General features: G+C 42.4%; 1 protein-coding gene across 2 annotated transcripts in view; it reads right to left on the reverse strand.

Moving 5' to 3' along the window:
- Positions 1-6,887: 6,887 nt before the first annotated feature.
- The window catches only part of LOC148427834 (R3H domain-containing protein 1-like), a 37,493-nt gene continuing 24,163 nt past the window's right edge, over positions 6,888-20,217 (reverse strand). For both annotated transcript variants that reach the window (XM_088437347.1, XM_088437354.1), the window contains 11 exons: positions 19,854-20,201; positions 19,627-19,771; positions 18,094-18,248; positions 17,661-17,791; positions 15,580-15,668; positions 13,696-13,877; positions 13,071-13,260; positions 12,857-12,936; positions 12,661-12,741; positions 8,940-11,496; positions 6,888-8,476 (listed from right to left, as the gene is read on the reverse strand). In XM_088437347.1, the coding sequence (XP_088293473.1) occupies positions 11,491-11,496; positions 12,661-12,741; positions 12,857-12,936; positions 13,071-13,260; positions 13,696-13,877; positions 15,580-15,668; positions 17,661-17,791; positions 18,094-18,248; positions 19,627-19,771; positions 19,854-20,201 (1,407 nt within the window). In that variant the 3' untranslated portion in view covers positions 6,888-8,476; positions 8,940-11,490. The remainder of the gene's footprint in view (positions 8,477-8,939; positions 11,497-12,660; positions 12,742-12,856; positions 12,937-13,070; positions 13,261-13,695; positions 13,878-15,579; positions 15,669-17,660; positions 17,792-18,093; positions 18,249-19,626; positions 19,772-19,853; positions 20,202-20,217) is intronic.

Raw genomic sequence — 20,217 nt, forward strand, 5'->3', positions numbered from 1 at the left:
GATAGCATTTAACTGAAGCACACTTACTGTAAATGACCCTTATTGCAAAAGTTTCCAAAATGCTGTAACAACAACAACCGCAAAAAAAAATAAAGAATCAAAAATGAGTAACATAAATTGAAGACAACTCTGACTTGATTTCAGTCGGTGGCTCAAGGAGGGCTTGAGGTGAGCGGCGAGTCTAGGTCAGTGGGTCTGCTGCCTCTGAGTTATCTCCTGTCGCCATGCATTCAATCAACGAGGCACTGACATTTACAGCTGGGCCACGCTTCCCATGTGCGTGCACACATACACACACACGCACACGCACACACACACACACACACACACACACACACACACACACACACACAAGGATTCCCTCCAATGCTTTCGCCGACTAAAATTAAGGGCAGATTGTAAATCACAGCTTTTCCTGTAAATGAGATAGTGACACGGTCTTAATGGTTGGAGGTGTCTGATATAAGTCAATTACAAATCATCTAAGAGTTATGGCAAAGACTAACGGGTAACGGCAAAGGTCAGACGTTGATTAAAGATACCCCGCAGGCATGCAGTTTGAAGCCATCTGACTGAATGGTCCATTTAATCCCGCTCTACCAGAGCTATGTATGAATGAAAAGGATATCTATTAGGCTTCATGTTTGTTAGGATTCTGTTGAGCAGCAGTGACGGCGTCCGCCCGCACCCCCACGCACTGCGACTGTAGTGTCAAGGTTGCTTGGCGAGGTTAATGAAAGATGGAAATCTAGCTATAATCTTTCATAGACCAGGAGGACACAATTCATCTCCAGGAGGACACAATTCATCTCTGTGTTTTTCTTTATGAAGAACAACTTCGCGTCCATTCAATTTAACGGCGTTTTGTTTACTCACAACAAAGGTATGACAGCGACTCCGAATTTTTTTCACATCTGTGATCTCAGCTTGAGTATTTTACCACAGAATATATGACAACTATTGCTAGGTAGTTACCAGATAAACCAACAGTTTGCATTTTATAGTTCTTCTCCAACAACTCTTTTTTCTTTGTCGTCCATCCATCCATGATCTTAACCGCTTATCTTCACAAGGGTGGCGAGCATGCTGGAGCCTATCCCAGCTGTCTTTTGGCAGTTGATTGGGACCACCACTTTCTTACCTGAATTTTCCATCAATCCGGATATTCTGTTGCACCATGCTGCCTCATACAGGTCAACCAAGGTCCTACAACAGATAGTTTTGCATGTGGTGAGCTGTTTTTTGTCAGCTTGGTCACACCACACTCTCAAGAACTGTAAGCAGTTTTTTCCTCGTCATGGGTTAGGGTTCTTAAAGTTGAAAACTGGTAAAGATGTTACAAACTGACATGTGCAACTGACGATTGTTTTAGGAATTGATTAATCTTGTCAAGCAACGAATCAAAATAATAGGTTTTAATTTCCACATGTGTGTTCAAGCAACAGGACATGATTTCAAATTGGCAGTACAGAAAACACAAAACAAATGCAAAAAAAAATAAAAGATTCAAGATCCAGTTACTCTTTATGGTCAGTAACATGTCAAAAAAAAGCAAGCCAAGAAAAGCTCCTGGGCGGCAGGGCCACTGGTGGTGCGATCTGCCCGAGTTCCTAAAGACTCTGGACGTTGTAAGGCCATGCCACTGGGGACAGTGCCTCTGAATTGGCACACTGAGTTGAGTGGTGGTCCCCCTTTTTTAAGAAGGTTGTGTTCCAATCACACTCCTCAGCCTCCCTGGTAAGGTCTATTCAGGGGTATCGGAGAGGAGGGTCCTTTTGGGAAGGCAAACCTCTGATTCAGGAGGAGTCGTTTGGTGTTTGCCGGAACAATGGACCAGCTACACATCATCTGCAGGGTTCTCAAGGGTGCGCGAGACTTCGTCCAACCAGTTTACATGTGTTCTGTGAACTTGGAGAAGGCGTTTGACTGTGGGACTTCTGTGGAGTGCGCTTTGGAGGTTTGTGTATGAGTAACCCCCTGATACAGGCTGTTCAGTCCCTGTACCACAGATGTTATAGTTTGGGCCGCATTGTCGATCGTAAGTTGAATTTGTTTGCCGTGAGGGTTGAACTCCACTAAGGCTGCTCTTTTTTGCCGGTTCTCTTCTGTACTTTTATGGACTGAATTTCTAGGCGCAGCCAAAGCATAGTGAGGGTCCGGTTTAGCAGTCTTAGCATAGCATCTCTGCTTTTAGCAGATGATGTGGTACTGTTGGCTTCTTCAGGCTGTGATCTCCAAACTAAAAAGATTGAAATTCCAAGGATTTAGACAGTTTTAAATGAAATTGATGATCAAAAATATTTATTGACCATCAATTAATCGATTAATCATTGCAAAACAATTTTGTCCTTTTCTTTTTAGTATATGAGTCAGGTGAAAATACATGCGCCAAAAGAAACCCAGTTGAACAAGCGATGAGATTTACGATTGCAAGGTTCTGTCAGAGGTTACGATGTACACAACTGAGTGGAACCCTCTACTCTCATCTTTTTTTTTTTGCTCCCCTCTTAGCTTACTAACGCATGACATTTTCTTTTAATGAACCCTTAGCTTCATATTCTCAGCTCAATGTACTGAAGGGCGGGAGGGCATGGCGCCACACAGAGGAGAAATGCAATGACGCGTACAAGTACAGTAAGTGTGCCAGTTGCCTCTCATCAGTCATTTGCTCTGTTCAGGGGTGGATACGCACTGATGTAATGAGGCACGCTGACTATGTGTGTGTGCGTGTGTGTGAAATACCGTCTGTTTAATAGGCTGAACGATGAATCATTCCAGGGATGACCTGATTCTTCAGGGAGGTTTGAGCGTGTGTGTGATTTCGGCAGTTAATGGCGCATGAAACAATGTCTTCATTAGCTTCTCTGTATGAACCACATGCAGAGACAATAATCATATCTGTCAGTTTGATTGCAGGGAAAATGAATGTCTGACTTTGTCCTTACACAATGACAAAACAAACCATTCAAAGCTATTATAAACTTTTGATGATACGACTGTATGCAGTCTGAAAAGGGAGCAGATGTTTTTTTTTGTCCAACTAAATTGGCAAGATAGGTAAACGTTTGAAAAATAGTTCTGCATGTTCGGAGCTACACCTGCTTTAAGCGCAATCAAATCACTCAAAGATATAGTTCTAATTGAAAGGAAAGTGTCGTTTCTAAAAGAACTTCTTTATTTTTATGATTTCTGTTTTGGGGCGTTCCGGTGAGAGAGTGGTGAGCACGTCTGCCTCACAGTTCAAAGTCCCAAGTTCAGTTTCAGCCCATGGAGTTTGCATGTTCTCCCCATGCCCACCTGGGTTCTCTCCAGGCACTCTGGATTCCTCCCACATTCCAAAAATATGCATAGTTAGGTGTATTAGACATTTTAAATTGTCCTTTAGTGTGATTAGCTGCGTGAAAGGTTTAATTACACCCAATTAGGTTCAATCAGACATCTGAGATTGGCACCAGCAAGCCAGCGACCCTATTGAGGGTACGCAATGATAGAAAATGGGTGGATGGATGGATGGATGGATGGATGGATGGATGGATGGACGGACGGACGGACGGACGGACGGACGGACGGACGGACGGACGGACGGACGGACGGATGGATGGATGGATGGATGGATGGATGGATGGATGGATGGATGAACTTCTGTTGTGCTGACCTGTTACTGACAAATACACATGTAGCTAAATATCCATCAATCTACTTTTTATTTTTGGGGGGAAACCCGACAATCCATATACTGCATGTGTGGTACATGTTGCCGTCATTCGCAGGGTACATATACTGTATATGAACAACCATTTACTCACACACATGCACAACTATGGACACTTTTAATAGTAGCAAAGTGACAGGACTAAAATAGATTTAAAAAAAATGAAAATCACATCAACAAGGCAGAGAGAATATTGGAAATTGGAGTTTTCAGAAGAAAGTTTTAAGTCTTTTGTGAGGGATAAAATGACCTTTTTGAGGAATGTTTTTGTGTGATATTGCCTTCAGAAAGTCTGGTAATAAAAACACCCTCAAATTAGAGTAAAACACCATAAATTCATCCTTTCAAAATATTCTCATTTCTATTTTGCTTTCTACACAAGGTACCTTCTATGATTGTCTGACAATTATCATTTAAAAATATCCAACATTTTTTTCAGGCAGACCTCAACAGGTTAAAATCAGGACCATGTTTCCAAACACCCATAAACCTTCGATTTACCTCACACAGATGGAAGATTGAAGAGAAACATAGCGTAGGCAGCAGAATAGGTAATAGCCATTTTTTTGTGTGAATTTATTTTTTATGGGGTTTGAGGCACATTTGCAGTGATCATTCCACAACGCTACATGTCAAGCTGCTAATAAAATTTATCCATGAACAAACAGGAAGGCCAGAACCCCAAACTTCATAATTGGGATAATGCTACCCTGAAGCGAAGCTGTGGCTATGACCTGATAATTTTGATAAGCATAACTGCACACTACAAAGTAAAAACGAATCTTGTCAACCAAAAGCTCTACAAGTCAAATCATTTTTAGTATTAATATCATTGTAAAGGCAAAAAAGAATACTTGTATATGAATGTCTGCATATACAGTACTTTAATGTGTGTGTGTAATGTATCCGAGAAGAATAAACCACCGGAATGTGCGTGAATCTGAGATACCTATTCCACATGGGACTGCCTATTAGCATATACAAGCTAGGAAGCAATCTGACAATGTGCTGTAAATGTTTCACTGAAATTATTCTTTAAAAAAAAAAAAAAACTCACACATGTGATTTATACCCCAATGACCTGTAATAATGCATGCACCAAGTGATGAAAGTGGAAAAGTGCAAGAGTGTGTCGTGTGCAAGTCAGTATCTGAGAAATTCCTGCAACTGCATCAGGGCTGAGCTTGGAGGGGAAATGTCACTTGTTTCTTGTTTGGGGTCTGTCTCCACTTATTTAAGCGCCATAAAACTGGTAATGCTGCGCAGATGGAGACATTGAGCCTGTGAGTGGGCAACATCGGCGGTGCAGAATGCTGAGAATGCCTTTCATCAAGGCTTTATGGAGGGGGCGGCTGCTTTGATGATTTGCCTGACGTTTCCAGGGGACGTTAAAGACTTGAGCCTGGCTAATCAAACCACTGCGTGGTTTTCTTGGAGGCAGGCTCGCATGCATGTCTAGGAGCATTAGTGGTTTTGGTGATAGACACATGCTGTGCTTTTTTGGAGCAATGAAAGAATGCGCCGCCACCAGGCGCCTGTCTTGTCTATATGACTTGAGTTCAGATTTTGACAGGCAGATAAACAACGCTTAACATTCTGAATGATGTTCTACAGTGAGCATGCAAAAGGGAATGCATGCTAAGGCGGAGTAAAAACAGACACACACCAGCCACAGCTTTTTAGAAGCCAGCCAAATCCTACACGTGGTCACCTTCCTCAGTCACTGACTCCAGGAAAAAAAAAAAATGAATACCAATGTGGAATTAATTTAAAATGGAAGAGATGACAATAAAATTAATCCTTGGAGTTGAGTTAAATTTAAGCAACTTCTTGAGTTAAACCAGGGTGACAAGGTCCCGTTTTAATGGAGACAGACATTTTCTTTCCCCACAGGTGTCCTGAGTCCCGATGGACTTTGCCACCCCCATTGTTTTCTCCCAATTTTACATAGGTTGCATCCCGACGGCACTCCTTTTTTTCCCAGGAAGCCAAATGTTTGCACCACGTGCATGTTAGCACACAGTTGTCAGAGTTGACGGTTGATACACTATAGTGATTGAAAAGGCGTTAAGTCTTTTACTTGTTCATGTTCACTGCATACTGGAACAAAGTCTACGTCCTGCTTTTGTGTAGATGAATCATGGTAAATGAAGACAGACAGTTCAACAAAATAGTTCAAAAGTGAGTTGAACTTTCTGGAGCACCCACCAACGTGGGACAGTGAGGTATGTTGTGCCAAATGATTTTCACTTTTATAAACAAGGTTTTGAAAAAAACGATTCAATGAATACAACGATCAATAGCTGCATGAAAAAGCAAAAGAGGGAAAGTATGGTGTGGTACGGTATGTTTTTCAGTGGTCATGAAAAACAAGCATGTCCACATTAGAAGGGTCCAACTATACACCTTGGGCACCAACTATACCACCTGCTGAGGAAAAGACGTGAACGAACAACTGATGTCGCATAAAAGGGTCAGTGAAAGTAGCATTAAGTGACCAAAGAGTATGAGTCACATCGAGAGGAGGCTCCCGCTGCAGGCTACTGTGCAACTAAGGGGATGTCATGATGGTAACTCATACCATGGCTCGAAGGGGTGAATTAGCCGCTGAAATCCACTGCCTTCCACCGTCAAAAATGGCATCATAATTAAGCGTGATGTACGTACCAAAATCTTGTGTAATTTTGGTAGGTCCAGTGGCGATCCAAAAGCGTTTTCCTCAATTGGAAAACCAAATTGTTGCCACACAGAGTAATCAGAGCGTTTCTCCTTTAATTAATGGCGGATTGCAACCAACGTTTAGGTGCATACCGCCACCTACTGCACAAGAGTTAGCACTCATGCCTATCCATCAACCTCGATGCCCTCTATTACATTTCTGTACCCTCCAAAAAATTGAAAAGGAAACTAATCACGTGGGATGGGAAATCTTGAGGCATTTGATTTAATATCTATCTATCTATCTATCTATCTATCTATCTATCTATCTATCTATCTATCTATCTATCTATCTATCTATCTATCTATCTATCTATCTACACACACACACACATATATATATATATATATATATATATATATATATATATATATATATATATATATATATATATATATATATATATATATATATATATATATATATATATATATATACACACACACACACACACAATCAATCAAATCAATCAAATTTTATTTATATAGCCCTAAATCACCGAAGTCTCAAAGGGCTTCACAGAATGAAAAGAGGTCATACAGAGACATCTTTTCAATGTAAGGTACACAACAGCATCCCCTGTCAAAGCTCCCAGAAGGGGAAGGAAAAACTCAAAAACCCCAATTTGGGGAAAATCAGAAACCTCCAGAAGGGACCACAGGTGGGAGGAGCCCCCTTCCAGGCCCACAGGTTGAAGTGGATGCTGCATGTACCGAACACAGAAACAATATAAATTACAGAAAACATATTGTGCTATATAGTGCAGTGATGTCTTGACAGCAGGCAAAGCCATTGGGCAGGAACCATCCCGCATTCCAGCCAGGTGGACCGCAGACGGCTAGACTCCTAACCCGTGATGGTCGACCAGCGCAGGACCCAATGGAGGCGGTCAAGTCAACCCTCACCATCTAGCTAGCCCCCTCTCCCGGCCGGAAGAGGGGGGCAGGAAAAAAGAAGAAAAAGAAGAAGGCTGCAGACAGGCTAATTTAACTAAATGCTTTTGAGTATAGATGTGTTTTTAGTCGGGATTTAAAGATTTCTACCGAGGTGGCTGCGCGAACTTCCATAGGTAGGGCATTCCATAGTACTGGCGCGCGAATGGAAAATGCCCTTGATCCCGCAGACTTCTTTTTAGCCCGTGGGGTCGATAGCAAACCGGCATTTTGTGATCGAAGTTGTCGGGACGGAACATAAGGTGATACTAAGTCGACGAGATAGGAAGGAGCTAAACCGTGTAAAATTTTATAAGTAATTAACAACACCTTAAAATCACATCTCACGTGTATTGGAAGCCAATGCAGGTCAGCTAGAATCGGAGTAATATGATCAAACTTTCTCGTCCTTGTCAATAGTCTCGCCGCTGCATTCTGTACACACTGCAGGCTTTTAATGTGAGACATGGGAAGGCCAGAAAACAAAATGTTGCAATAGTCTAGGCGCGACGTAACAAATGCATGAATTAATGTTTCTGCATCGCTAAGAGAAAGAATAGGGCGAATTTTAGCTATATTGCGGAGGTGAAAAAACGCCGTTCTTGTCATGTTATTAATATGTGTTCGAAAGGAGAGAGTTGAGTCAAATATCACGCCGAGATTTTTTGCAGAACTACTTTGGGAAATAATACAGTTTTCTAGGTTCAGCGTGGTATTCTTAAGCAGGTGCTGATGATGAGCAGGGCCAATAAATAACATCTCAGTTTTATTAGGGTTGAGAAGCAGAAAATTGGAAGACATCCATTGTTTAATCTCGGCAAGGCAAGCCTCCAGTTTACTGCACTTGCACGGATCCGTTATTTCACACACACACACACACACGCACACACATACACAGCAGAGCCAGAGGATCAGAGCTAAACTGTCACATTCAAACCCACAAGGCATCTGTGACACAAGAAGCCTTTGCTGTGATTCATGTAAACAGCATAGCAGTTGGTCAGCCAGTTCATTCCAAAACAAAGAGGCGCATGAAAAAGTGTGTCATAATCTTACCGTATATCCCGTATACTGTACATCTAGGTAGATCTTCAAGTTTTAGAGTGTGTTCTTCTGCCAATACACAAATACAGCATGTATTTGTGAATGCAAACAGCATTTTGCCAATCAAACCATTTTTAGCCATCTCAGGGTGAGCTACATGTGTCGACTGAAAAGGACATCACAGTTGCTCGGGGCTAGGGTCAGGACCAATCGAGGGTCACCTGTTTTCTGGATTTGGTCATGTAATGTTTAAAATCTAAAAATGCACAATTATGTCTACTTCAACATCAAACATGTAGGAAAATAAGACACAACAACAAAAAAGTGGCCTGCTGCTTTGATAAGATAAAACATCTTTGTGCTGCCGCCTATATAGTCAACACAGCCAGGTTTGCGTTGTCAAGAAAGGGTCGTCACACACCGTCATTGATTATAGCCTACCTGCCACAATAATACAGTATATTGATGAAGTAATATACCATCATCAGCGCTGTTGGTGCATAAAAAAGGACCCCCCCCCCCCCCTACCTACAGTGTGTAAGTGCAATGAAAAGCTTCTTCTTTCCGCTGCAACCAATTCCACTACGTCGTTATGGAAACCCGCGCTTCTCCTTGTGTGTGTGTGCGTGAATATGAGTGATTGTGAGTGTATGATGACAATGGGCTGCTTCTTTTTTAACATAATGGCTCAATTACTCGGCGAAAAATGCGTGTAGAGGGGGCATGCCCTATTAATATAACATTAGTTATGAAGGAAAGTAAAAACGGGAAAAAACACACTGCCGCCTATGGCTAAAATTTGCATTTGTTTTTGTTTTTTTCAGTGGCAGTCAGCTTTGATGTACATGTGTTCAGTTACAAGAGGCACACACATTGACTGCAAATAAAGATGAAATAATGCAATACGTTTAAATAACACGTCTATAATAAAATGGACACTCAAACACGCAAAATTGCATCAATATAACTGGACATACGCTCATGAGTTATGACCTCATTGCCACGAATAGCTTCACTGCGGTGAGAAATACATTCAAACCATATGTAATTCGCTATTCGCTGTCAAATGCCTCGTCAAGTAACACATTAAAGATGCATGTCAAACAGAAGGACGTGCAAAATGCCATAAACAATGATGAGGACATGTAAGTATCAAATTAAAATTCGCAATTTATGTGTGAATTACCCGTTTTAAAATTAATCGGACTATCGCACACAAAAAGGCCAAATAGTTCTTCAAAATCTTTTGTTTTGTTTTGTAAATATTAATGAATAACGATTCACATTTATCATTTTTAAAACTTATTTTGCAATAGACTGAGAAGGCTTAACATAAAGATTCGGCAGTACAACTTTGCCACCCGGTGGCCAAAGACGGTGAGTGCAAGCCTTTCTCATTAAAAAAATAAGAGCCTCCGATTGCGCATTGAGAAATGTCCTCTTTGTCCATGTGCCTCTTTATATATTTAGAACTTAAAGGTAACCCCACACCCCCCGCAACTATGGGACTGCCATTCCAAAGCGTTTCCAAGAAATGATACTAACGATGCAACGCAGTATAGCTGTAGTCGTTCTTTTCGGCGACAATGATGAATTTTGTTGTTTCTATAAGCTTAACTTCAGCTCATTATCTACCTATTTTGCGTTGCTCTGCTTGTTATGTCTGCAGGCATATTGCACAGTATGTAAATATATTTTGTAAATACAGTACATATTCCCCAGTCTTTCAAAGCACACTCACTGAATTGTTCCCACGAGATCCAATTAGACGGCGAATTGTACAGTATTACGCCACAGCTATTTCCATTGAATAACAATAAACGAGACTTGGTATTTTATCTTGACTTTCCAGTGGGAGTGAATTGCTGATTACATTAGGGAAATCTGGAAACCTGAACCCTTCAGGCGTCTGCAAAAATATTTGCCTCGAGAAATATCTGAACATTACCCTTTTGGTTAGAATTTATTTATACTATTGTTTCTGTAATACTCCATCACAAGCACATGTAGTCATTCTTTAGTTTCTCCATATAAATAAAATACAGTATTGATTTGTCAGATGTTCAGTTCATAGAACAAAAAAAATCAACTTGTGATGAAAAGGTTTATTTGTTTAAGCTACCTCAAACACATACAACAGTCACGAGAGTGAGTCACACAGTTTCCTCACACCCTACCAAAAAAGCCAGGTAACAAAAATGCTTGGCTTTTTAATGAATTCAACGAAAATAATCAAAGCGGCCTGAACAAGTGCAACAAAGGTTATCAATAAAATATATATCTAGGTTACAGTCATTCAACACCAATCAGCTCCTCCTTATTAGTTTAGTGCAAATGCAACACGGATTTTAAAGTAGGCCATGAATTATTTGGCCTCACATTGCATGTGGATCATTGCTGTGTGACTGCTACGATCACAAGTATCGAATGTTATATTTCACAAGTTGCTGATTTTAGCTTGTCATAGTAATGAACCCACTCAGGAAAAAAGTGCTGCTCACTTTCAAATTGGTGAATAAACCCTCAATTCCTCAGAACATTTGCAATAGAACGGCAAAGACCTTGTGTTTACCTTATGCATTAGAAAAGCTAATTAAAAATGCTTTACAAACAACCAGTGCTTAATCTCCAGCCCCCACAGACCCATTGGCTGGATTGCAGAAAAAACAAAACCAAGTAACAAGGAAACTCACTCTTCAACCTTTGATATGTAATTGTGTTTGGCCTGTCTGGTACTGCGAGGTGCTGAAACAGCGCAAGTAGGCGTGAGGTTCAATCACCTGGAGCTCCACCAATGCACCAAAAACTACTGTCAGCAGCTATGAGCTGGATTGGTCACAAAGCTTCTCTTTAAGTATCGCCATTGAGCGTTGGGTTGAAAATGGGCCTGTGGGCTACTGTAGTAACACATAGTTGTCAGGGGATTGGTGTGGTCCAGGTAGAGAAAAGGGAGACCATGTCCAGGCTGGGAGTGTGTCTGTTGTGGCACAGCCAGGGATGCTGCTGCGTCAAATCACCCCTTTTGCAGAGTTCCGCCATGAGATCCGGAGAGTTTGTCTCGCCTGTCTCCTCTTGAGGGCTGCTCACTGCTAACAAACACACAACAGAATCAGCAGCACGGCTAGAAAAACGAAAACAACTGTCATGGCTGGAGAGAAGTGGCAGACGTGCACCAGGGGAGGCTTCAATAAACTGCCGCTGCCAGTCGCAAATGCATGCAGAATGGGCAATCGCCATTCCTGATTATGTATTCAAAAAGTTCACGAATGACAGTCAGACAAGAAAAAGAAAGAAAGAAAGAAAGAAAGAAAGAAAGAAAGAAAGAAAGAAAGAAAGAAAGAAAGAAAGAAAGAAAGAAAGAAAGAAAAAGAAAGAAAAAGCATCCGCACCACATCAAGTATTAACAAAGCGAGCTGGCAGCTTCCTTAATTGGTGATATTTTTGATTTTTGACAAGCACACTTGCAAGTGTAAAACACACACACACACACACACACACACACACACACACACACACGTAATAATTGATTTTTTTTTAATGATCAGCACAATTCATTCAGTGCAAATCCATGGGGGCTGCAGGTTCTCCAGCCACGTGAAAATTCTGCACTAGTTGTCGTTTCTATTGCTTACTGTACAAAACTGTACAAACAAGATTAGAGGGAAGCTGATTTGGACATTATTAAGAAAAAATATATACTTTTTGCTCTTCATTTGCTAAAGACATCCAAACCAAGTTTTCTAGTGATGCGTCCTTGACATTATACATTATCCTTGACAAATACGACTGCAACCAACAATTTCTGTCAATTATATTGTCGACTAATGAGCAATGAGCACCCTTGCTTTAAATGGACATTCTCTCAAATTGACAGGACAGAAAATAAAAAAAGTTTATGAATATTTGATTGTTGGTTTGGTGTTTGACAAGTCAGAAAATAGGCTAAAATATTGATAATTGTTTTTCAAAGTAAAAGCAGAAGTTTAACAACGATAAACAGTCTGCTTTCATGGAGGACTGAATCAATCTGGGAATATTTTCTGGCTGTCTGAATTTCTGAGGAATAGGACAATTTTAGGCCGCTAATCAATTGATCGATGATCAAAAATACTTCGATTAATTCAATTACCGACTTGTTCTCGATCAATTGGTGAAACTAGTTCTCCATAAAAGAATCGGTTATCTACCTGCCAGAACTCCAAAACATTTGCGGCATGAAATCAAGGCAAACCTCCCTCTGGATTCCTTATTACCTGCTCTACACTGTTATCTGCGGGTAAAGATTTTCTGCTGGCCTTCCGTGCGTGACCATTACGCCACACTCCCACTGGACCCTGACGAGAAAGGGGTTAATTGTGAGCAGTTCCCATAAATAAATACTCCTGTCTGACAACAACAACAAAAAGGAGTCAATTAGAGGGAGAGAAAATGATGGGGTGCCTGTCTGACCTGATGTTTGGTTATGTGCGCAGTTTGGATGAACGGCTTGTAGTCCAGAGGCTGGCCCAGCAGAGAGTAGTGGCCTTCACCTAGGCGTACCAATAACAATTAGACATGACACGGAACTTTCCAAAATGCGACATTTAGTAAATGTGCTTTCCAGTCCCGGTTTCCTTCAAAGGTACCCCAACCACGTTTGGTTTGACTCAGAGCACGTGCTGACCTGGTCCACTGTGGCAGAAGGCTGCAGGGAGCGGAAGTTGGTGCTGGTGGGCCATGACGGGGACGGACGAGAGGCCTGTCGGAAGGCCCTTGATCTTGGGCGACAGCCCCGAAGAGGGTGTGAGCGCCGGGGAGGAGGGTGTGAGCGCCGGGGAGGAGGGTGTGAGCGCCAGGGGCGAGGGCAGGCTGCTCTAAATGCAACACCCCAGTGGCACAGTCAAGAACAATGAGAAAACAGAACAGAACAGTTTCATTTGAAAACGCGCAATTACCAGTGTCTTTATTTTGCAATGGTATTCTCAAACCCGTGACTGCATTTGCATTAGTCACTAAACGCTATTACAATCAGCACATAACTGGTACGCATGCACAACGGAAATGACTGACGTGTAAGGTCGCATGCTTCACTTGCAGCACTAGCGTACCGGACCTAACTTCCATCCATGATAACTGAGCCTAAGTTGAGCAATTTTTTTTTCTGTGAAAAATGGCTCCAAGATGTACCATGGCTTGAAGCTCACCTAAATGTGGCGCAAGATTACTGGTATATGTTTTTATTTGTTTGTTTTTTTTCCCACAAGGATGTGCTTTTTCCAGCCACTGAAGCGCTCACGCAGCGGTTGTACCTGCATGTTGTCAGGAAGCGGTAGGTGATCGGTTGGTCGGCGCGTTCGCTGGTGCTCGGGGCCCAGGTGTTTGTGGCTGGGTTGCTTCTGTTGGCAGGGGGAGGACGCCTGGGGCTGCTGGCAGGGGGGAGCTGCCATTTGCAGCATCACCATACCGTTGCCGGGGCCCGGGGGCATCAAGCCTGCACGCGATTAAAAGGAAAATGGGCTGTGGGTACAACTTTGAGCTTGGGGGGTGGGAACAAATCGGCTCAGGCAGTCATGATGCGATTTAATTCAGTGTGGCTGGTAAGCAGATTTTCAGAACAATGTTCTCCATTTTTTTTTTTATTAACACAGCCCATCACACAAGCTCATTAATGCAGTCAGACTGAGTGTATTTGTTTGTGCAAATGTGTGTTTGCTCAAAAGCTCTTTTACAACAGTTTGCTTCACCTACACACACCATCCGTGAAAACAGCACTATTAGCTGCTCAGCAATTAGATTTTAAGTGCCTCGATTATAAAGGCACATCCATAGGGGCTATAATTGAGTCGTTCTCTTCCTGCTAAATCTTCCGTGATGATCCGGAAGATCCAATTACCTAATTAGTTTGTGCTGCGTGAATGTGACTGATGGGAATGGAAAGGGGGTGGGGGGTGGAGGGGGTGCAATTAAAGGAAGGGATGGCTCCTTCGGCTGCTCTGGGATCAAAAGCATCACATCCATTCAATACTACATTCTGTCTACATACATTTAAAACTACATATAAATCCCATCTCAAATGCCAAATGTGTTGATATTTTTCATTCATCAAATAACAACACTAAAAAAGGCTGGAAAGGATAGCACAAATTACAGAAATAAAGTGACAATATGTAAGATTTAGACAGTTTTTCATTCAAAAGGAATACATTAAATGATTATAATTAAAAAAAAACAACGTGCAAATAAATGTGTTCTTGATGACCAACCGTATGTTTTAAATATAATGGTAGGTCTAGTTGTCATTAAATTATATTACAGTACATGAGGGGTGGCACTCCTGAGGCTGCCATGTTATAGCTATGGACAATAGTAAATGCAGCACCTCCTGCTGTCTGTAATGAAAAATAGCCTAAGCCTTACACATTGTCCCTTTAAAATACAAATTATTCCCATCACTGAGCCAGCCAATTAAAAGTGTTTACCGCAGAAGCTTGAGGTGAGGTGACCTTCACCTGACTTCATTAATGATGGATTAAAAAGCTGGCTCCCACTTTGCACCCCTCAACATTCACACCCGAAGGATAAAGAGCAATTGAGCAGCTCCCCACGCACCTGGGCCACATGCAAACATCGTTATATCAAACCAACCTGGCTGACCTACAGTATGCGCATTTATAAAGAACATATTAAGTGGGTGTTCTTTATGAAGCCATATTTTATTTCAAAGATAATGCACATGATGTGAAAACTAAATAACCTGTTGTTTTCATAGAGATGTCGTCAACATAACACAGTCAGATTTACTGGGGGCTTCTTTTATTCTACAGCATCAGTCATGAACACAAAACTGCTTCCTCATTCTTTATGGATTATGTGTGCTGTTTCAATTGGCATGCACAAATTATATCCCCCCCCCCCCCCCCCCCCCCATCTAATTAAAGGTGTCTACATTATGAGTATGAAGAGGAAACATCCAGCACACAGAGAAAAGTGATTATAGTGAGGGGCGTCTCAACAGAAGCAGATATGCACAGTAAATCAAATGCCTTTATGATAAATCAATGTTACTAAAAGTGCCTCGCAATATCCACACCCCAAATGTGCAAAAGACAAACACCCCATCAGCGACTATTGATGGCATTTGTCGCGATGCTACGGCTAATTTTAGAAGGAAGCTGTAACTGTGTACTACTGACCTGCATTCTGCTGAGCAACACAAGACGATGTGTTCTGAAGGAAATGATGCTGCTCCATCATTGGGGATGGCAGGAAACTCACAGTGGAACTGAGAAGGAAGGAGATCACAATAAACATCGTCATCATCAATATTTCAACTGAACTGAAATCTACGTGAAGGACACGTTGGATTCGTGATGAAGGCCGATTAAATATATTGATTTAAAACATAACACAGAGTTCCTTCGATCACAGCAAGTCAGTTTAGAGGAAAAGTAGTAAATGTGTTGAGCCAACCTGGCACCCATGAGGAGGAGTTGTGCGAGCTCAACACTACAGCTGGTGTATTAAATTTGAAAGTGAACGTAAATCTCTCGGCAAAGTAGGCGCTCGGCTCTGTAAGCAGCCTGCCTGTGGGGACTCGTGTACAGCTGGCGAAACATAGGCTGCAGGTGGACAGGCGGCCCTTGTGGGAGAAGCCGCCGAGCGGTTCTGAAGCCGCAGCATAAATCATTCCGGCACAGACTGTCCTGCTGAAAACAGCCTCATTTCACACCTGTAACAATGACAACATGACCTATCCAAGAGCGCGTGCGCTTTTTCGCCTCGGTCCCTCTCTGTCTTTGGCTTTGCCACAGATACTGAGCAACCACATGTAATAGTCCCAGCGGTGCTACAATCGCCAATTTCCAGACTGATTGGATCCGTGGAGGCAGAAACTAATTATGTGGTTTGCTTTCCGCGAACTAGTTCTATCAATCTGTTATAACGAGAGCCTGGCGCACCGCACGACTCCAGAAAAACGCAGCCAAAGGGGGGGGGGGGGGGGGGGGGGGGGGGGTCATCATCGGTATCACAGAGGCGCGGCACACTAAAACTATTGAGGTAGGTCATCGAGAAGACCTGTGCTCAAGGGGTGCTTTAAGGATTCACTCATTAGGCATGCTGAATTTTAATAGAGGCCCCATTCACATGTGGAAAAGAATGAGCATAGTAAATCAAATTACACAGTTTGACCTAAGTGGCTTTTCCTGTCAAAAGATGAACAAAATACATTGATGATTCATTTTGGTCTGAACTGAATGTACATTTTGTTTGTTAATTTAATTAAAAAAAAAAAAAAAAATCAGTAATTTGGGGCATGTAACTTGCCATACTGCTAGAGGGCAGTGTTACTTTTTGTATGCTTAAAGCAGGGGTAGCAAACACATTTTAATTTGGGGCCAAATAGTACTTCTAGTTTCTGGCAGAGGACTGTTATGGCTATGAAGTCAAATAAGTGTGATCGTCACACATTTACCTAATTTTGAAATCTGAGGCCAGTAAAAACTGTTCAAAAAGGAGGATCGGTAACAAAAAATGCCTGCTGTTTCCTAAAAATGATGTGGCATGCCAGATTTGGCCCCCGGGCCTTGTTTTTGACAACTGCGGCTTAGAGGGTGGTTGTGGAAGGGGAGTTCAGTTATAACTATGAACGCGAATGAGGCAGTTGCCTGAAATAAAATCGTTTTTTGAGTTGCAACAAATGTGAAGTTATTATTGAAGTTAACATAACAATTAGAATGTTAACAATACTACCAAAAATATCTAAACATTCTCTCTCTCAGTACTTAATAATATATGAGAGATAAAATAGTGCGAACCTAAATTTTTGTCATTTCACAATTCTGCATCAAGTAATTTTCCATTACTTTTAAACATTGTAGAAAACATCAAAGTAGAAAAATGTGATTGTGATTTATTATTAGTTATGGAAATTGTGTGACCAAAAAATAAAAATGAAAACGCTATTTCCATAACCTCATTTTCTTCACGTTTAACATACTGTCATACTTAAACTGTGTGTGTGCGTTAAGGCTCAATCCAGAGGGGCGAACACTGGCGAGTGTTTGTGAGGGCAGCGGCTCTTATGATCTCCTCAGGGTTTGTTCAAAGTCACCAGAGGTTGATGCTTGCCAGGACTGCTTTTGTCGCCAAGAAAATTTGAACACTTTGAAAATGTCCTTGCAATAAGAGCAGCAACTACATTGAACACTTAGGAGATCAAAAGAGCTGCTACCTTTGCGGAAACCCGCCAGCGTTTGCCACATAGTAGCGCTACCTCATAGTAGTGTGCTGGTTGGGAGCTGGTAGAAGGTTGTAGCAAGGCTGGACACCAGCGACGGCCACTGTACCTTGTCCTGGTGGGCATGATGACACCAACATGGGCACTGTATGCTGTGGTATGGAAACCTGTGATGGACCAATCAAACACAACCTGATTACCATTAGTTCTTTTTTACTCTGGATTTAGCATCAAATGCTGTTTGTTTCAACAAAATAATGTGCATTCTAATAGTGACTTAGCCACAAAATTATTACAATGACAGTCAGAATATGAGATTAAGACCTCTCTGACAATATCAATTAAATCAGTATTAATACCTTTGCAAAAGGCAGATTATTTATTTAATTTTTTTAAATATACTCCTTGCATTGTATCGCATCGTGTAAGTGGGCATGTAACGTTGTGGCTGACCAGTGCGTTTGCATACCTGGTAAGACTGCATCGGGGAGTACTGGACCATTATGCCTTGCACCTGGCTGCTAATATTGCTTTGCTGGACACCGGTGAAAGCAAAGTTGAGTGTTGGCTGCATGCCCACTACAGTCTGGTAGGATGCTGGGCTTGACAACACGGGCTGGTGCACTGACAAACAACAGAAGGCAGAGCACTTAGGCCACACTACAAGATGTGGAGACAACAAAGCAGGGAGTCAAAATGGGGATTGAATAGCTTGAGCAAAAAGACTGAGCTGCAGTTAATAGGGTCTATTTCAGGATAAACAATCACCAACAAAAAACATGCAGTGCATCAGTCGGTGAAAAACAGACGACGACTTGAGCTGTGCAGTCAGTTGAGCTGTGACAGCAAAGCAAGGTGAAGGCACTTGGGGTAAATGAGAAAGTCAATATATTTGATTTCGCCTGCAGTGGCTTGAAACAGCAACATGAGTGACCAAATAAAGGTTGAGAGCACCCCCCGCCCCCGCCCCCGCCCCCATTTCTTATTAGTAGCAAAAATGCTCAGGCGATCAGACTAGCAGGTCATATTCCCGAATGGCATGAAATGGTGGCGCTGGCTCCTAGCCAGAGGGGGACAAAGTCAAGGTGACAAGGCGAGACATTTGAAAATGTCGTCCCCAGCGAGACACGTGAGGTGCTGCGAGCGACAAAAGAGAGGACACCCTTTTGTGAAGGTGTCTGCAGAATGCCTCCTGGGGGAAAGAGTACAATGAAACAATGAAAGGAACCCATGAGGAGCAAGGAGGCGGCTATTTTTACCCACCCACGTCTCCTGCTTTCCCATTCAAACCGAGCATGAAATGACCGCAATATTAAATGTGCCAGATTTATTCCATTTCAGCTGGCAGCAGATGATTATGATTCCTCAGACGCGGATAATGGCTGACTATCTCCTCACTGTTTTTGAGGGATTTGGCAGTTTGCGGCAGAGGGATTAAATCAATCCATGAATTTGAGTTTAAGATTGACTTCACCTTCCAGTTGTCTAAGTATACCGAACCATCAGTAGCACGGCCTGTGGGTGGAGATTGAAGGGCTGAAAAAGAGACCGGTTCACTGTGAGATTCTTAGAGGCCTCTCAAACAGCATCCCGGTCCCGCATCCCGCCTCTCATCAGTATTCCTCTTGGATCTCATAATGAGGCGCAGACAGGATGTGAAAAGTGCATTTTAAACAAACACTAAGATGTTCAAGGGAATTCTATACCAAACAGTATGCAAGTAAGGGCTCTATGCCTGCATTATTCGGGCTTCATCATCAACATCTGCACGTTTTTTTAATTTTTTTTTTACTGACATTAGAAGGGCATCGGGGGCACAAGTTATACACATTTACAAATATTTGAGGTTATTTGATTTTGCATGGCATCTTCATTTCTAAAAATGCTGACCCCATGTAGGGACACACTTCTGGAATCACATACAGAATGTGCATCACAGCAACCCTAACAAAAACGTCAAGGGCAACTCATTTTGAATATACACATTACGCGAGTGCTGTACCTTGTTGCTGAGGCAGGGTTTGGCTGTGAGGACCATTCTGTTGGAAATGATGTGCAGGCGGACGGTAGTGCTGCTGCTGCTGCTGCTGCTGCTGTTGGCTGGAGCAGTGAGGATGATGTGGTGATGAACAGTAGCATGCGGATATCTGCGAGAAGCAAGAAAGAAACATTAAAACATCAAAGAACAAGAATCACATTAAACTGACCGATGCGTACTTGCTGAGTTACCTGCTGAACAGGCTGATGAATATAGGTGTGTTGCTGAAGAACGCTGGTTTGTTGCTGATTCAGAGAGGAGCCAGGAAAAGTCGCATGACCGGTCATGCTGCTGGCATAGGTGTGATGAGGTCCTGAATTCGGAAGAGGAACGGGCTGGCCTTGGAGCACGCCTGGGTGTCCCCCTGGAGGTCCCGCAACCACGTAGTTAGACACCTGCTGGGGTCCTCTCACCACGACCGGGGTGGAGTGGTGGTACATTGCTGCATAATGCTGGGCATCTGGGGCCAGTGCTCCGCTGTTGCTGGGTGACTGCTGTGTCACAGTCATATGACTGAATTGGGTGTTGAGACTTTCAGGCTGGAAAAGAGATAAA

Source organism: Hippichthys cyanospilos, chromosome 2, assembly GCF_059441005.1.
Source record: "Hippichthys cyanospilos isolate Australia breed blue-spotted pipefish chromosome 2, RoL_Hcya_1.0, whole genome shotgun sequence".
NCBI classification, from domain to species: Eukaryota; Metazoa; Chordata; class Actinopteri; order Syngnathiformes; family Syngnathidae; genus Hippichthys; species Hippichthys cyanospilos.